This window comes from Bidens hawaiensis, unplaced genomic scaffold (assembly GCF_021521415.1).
Source record: "Bidens hawaiensis isolate Kalapana, Puna unplaced genomic scaffold, B.hawaiensis_p1.1 tig00021042_1, whole genome shotgun sequence".
NCBI classification, from domain to species: Eukaryota; Viridiplantae; Streptophyta; class Magnoliopsida; order Asterales; family Asteraceae; genus Bidens; species Bidens hawaiensis.
In genome coordinates this window covers 164,871-168,281 of record NW_027493257.1, presented here as the reverse complement: position 1 = coordinate 168,281, position 3,411 = coordinate 164,871, and the positions used below count along the sequence as shown (strand labels likewise).

The following is a 3,411-nucleotide window of genomic DNA, read 5'->3' as shown; positions in this document are numbered from 1 at the left end:
TGCCAAAACCTTATGTAAATACTTGGGACAAGCCATGGTTGTATAGCATATATGTTCATGTTATTCCATTGATAATATACTTGAGGATCCATCATGTAACCTACAACAACGAAATTATCAGCCACCATTAAGATGAACTAGTTCCGCCATATTGAATTACATGTTGACAGTGTGCGCTCCTAGCGAGGTGTTCAAACCCAATTCGTTGAAAGATGAAAGCCTTTAAACCTATAAAGGGATTTATACTTTGAACTTAGAGAAGTGGCCAAACCCCTAGGAATGCATTCACTTCTTAGTTGGGATCCCGATTCTACAAAACACTTGAACCTTTGTGAGGGTGGGTATTAGCTCGGCTAACACCCCTCCTATGCTTAAGTCAGTAATGGGTTTCAAGAATAATAATAAGAAAAATAATTGAAATAGTAAAGTTAGAATACATACCATACCAAGTTAGAAATAAAATTCTAACTTACACGAAGTAGAACTTTAGCTGAACAGCATTCTAGGATCTACGTAGGATTCTTCCATCCATAGCGGATAACTGATATACTCCCTTTTCCTGTTTCAACCTCGATCCGATATGGTCCTTCCCATTTGGGTGCTAATTTTCCGTCTTTGGGATCAGTTGTATTCTGAAATGCCTTCCTTAGTATCAGATCTCCCACTTGAAATCTTCTTACCCTGACGTTCTTGTTGTAAGATTTGATGCTCCATTGTTGATATGTTGCCATACGGATCTTTGCAGAATCCCAGAGTTCATTTACCACGCCAAGATCACTAGCAAGATCCTGATTGTTGGTTTCACGCTTCTGGAGGCAGGATTTTGTAGTAGGGATCATTATTTCAGTTGGAATCATTGCTTCGGTCCCAAAACTAAAGAGAAAGGGGTTTTCCCTGTTGCATTCTTGGATGTTGTTCGATCTGGCTATAACATAAACGATAGTTCTTCGGCCCATTTTCCTTTCTTTGTCCCCAGCTTATTCTTCAATTTGTTTTGAAGGTTTCGCTTGTGCATTTGGCTTGAGGGTGTACTGGCGTATAAGTGATCATTTTGATACACCATGTAGCACAAAAGTCGGTGGTTCTATTGCCAATGAATTGAGATCCTTATCACAGATGTAACATCCTACTTTTCATTAATAACAAATAAATGACTTTATGTTTATTTAATTGTGTGATTAGTGTTAAATTATGTTGGGTTTGGATTAAGATTGGGCTTGGGAATGGGAATGGCCCCTTAAGGCCCATAGACAAGGAGTATATAAACTCCAAAATCTACCTTCCACTGATTACCATCACCCTCATTTCCACCCAAACATTCTCAACCTAGAGAACACACACACACACACTCTTCCTCTCATATTCTTCTAACACCCAAGAGAAGCAAGGAGATTTTGTGAGCTAGTATCAGCCAACAACAAGAAACACTTCTAAGATCCACGGTTTGGTACAGACCCTAACCGAACCCGAAACCGTGAGGTAAGTTTCAGTAAAATGGTTAAGTTTTTAAGGACGGATTCAACATGCAACTTGGTATACTCGTAGATCAGGTTGTAAGATGCAAGAAAAACAGAGTAGTAAGCTAACGGGTCTGATATAGGACGAAAAAGTAATGTTCGGGCTATATAAAACACGGGTAGACAAAGTTGGTACGACCCAAAATCCATTAAAAGGGTAAAATCGAGTCATAAGGAAGAGTCACGGAGGAAAATGGCTATAAAATGGCAAAATAAAGAAAAAGGGGATTCTGATCGCACAGAAAAGAATCGCATCTCATGAGCATGCAATGCGATTACTTAAGCCATGCGATGCGATCAGAATTTGCCCATGAGATGCGATTTGTTTAAGGTCATGCGATGCGATTCATTTGCTCCATGCGATGCGATTCATTTTTCTTCGTGCGATGCGATTCGTTTTTCTCCTTGTGATGCGATTAGTTTTTCCCATGCGATACGATTGGTTTGACATGCGACCCAAATTGTTGTAAAACTTAACCCGACACGTTTTTTTGATGAATTTTTAATATAGGCTTATTAATGAAAATAAAATTTTTCCAAGCTGACCTGGCAGCTCGACCCCCAGCCAGGGGCTCTGCACCTTGGACCCTACTAGGGGCTGCCCCCTAGACCCCACTACCAGGGGTGCTGCCCCTATACCCCCGTTAGTTGAGGGTTTCATTAACCTATATGTAAGAAGTAGTTGATATAGATAATTGATACTCGTAACTTGTAAATAGTTAGTCGTGCCCAGCTGAGGAGAAGTTTGACCATAAATTCATAAAGAAATCGACTTCAGGTGAGTTCTAGCCTCTTTCTGTCTTATGTTTTCGGGGCTGTATGCATACTATGATGTGATAGATTAACACACTTACCTTAAATGGTAAGTGTATATTAGATATATGTTTGTAAATGTATATGAATGATATAGAATGCTTGAATGGTATGCACGTAGTTATGTATATATTTAATTATACTTGAAGGTAATAAAGGTATGTAATGAATGTATGTATGGTTGTGTGGGATGATGAAGGGCACCGGACCCTAATAATATCCGAGGTACGAAGGGCACCGGACCCTAATAATATCCAAGGTATGTAGGGCGAAATGCTCTTTAAAATGAATGAGTAATAATAAAGTAATGTAAGTATGGAAATTATAAAGAAGTATGTATCAGTAAGTAAAGTATGAAATATGTATCTTTGGATTTGTATAAGTAAAGATATGAAAGTAATGTATGTAATGTTATTAACTAGAACTCACTCAGCATAGCTGACTTTTAGTATGCACGCAGGTAAATAGGTTAAAGGAGCTGGCTTAAGGATGGTATATGGTAGGGACTGGAAGGTATCTTGGAAAGAAACGTTATGAATTATAATGTTATGTCTAAGACAAGATTTGAGTTTTGTAATATACCGGTTGATGTTTTTAATTATTCCGAGAAAGTTTTAATTAACTTTGATTTTTGAACTGTGCTTATAAGTAAATCCAAAATCAAAGTAGGGCTCCCAGGATCGGGGCCTTACAACACATTATCTCGGCTAGGATTCCAAAACGTGTTAGGATATTCCTTTTGTTGAAATATATCACCTCTTGTTCTTTAACTTGGGCAAATGCTTCTACTTCGATCCATTTGGAAAAGTAGTCTATCATTGCTAGCGTGAAAACCTTTCCTCCTGGAGCCTTCGGTAGTTTACTCGTGATATCCATCCCCCGTTTCATAAAAGCCCATGGAGATACGATCGGATGGATGGGTTTAGGCGGTTAATAAGGAATGTTGTTGTTTCTTTAGCAGGCATCACACTTTTGAGCATAGACCATTGCATCATTCCTCATGGTCGGCCAATAATAACTCGTCCTAACGATTTTGGAGAACAATGATCGACCCCCAATGTGATTCCCACAGCCGCCTTCA

At 38.8% G+C, this 3,411-nt stretch overlaps 1 protein-coding gene across 1 annotated transcript; it reads right to left on the bottom strand.

The window, feature by feature from the left end:
* Positions 1 to 509: 509 nt before the first annotated feature.
* On the bottom strand, positions 510 to 956 carry LOC143562604 (uncharacterized). Its single transcript, XM_077050361.1, has one exon. The coding sequence runs from the start codon at positions 954 to 956 to the stop codon at positions 510 to 512; it is 447 nt and encodes a 148-aa protein (XP_076906476.1).
* Between the last annotated feature and the right edge of the window lie 2,455 nt (positions 957 to 3,411).

Coding starts and splice junctions, on each gene's coding strand:
- LOC143562604 (XM_077050361.1), bottom strand. CDS start 956: ATGGGCCGAAGAACTATCGTTTATGTTATAGCCAGATCGAACAACATC.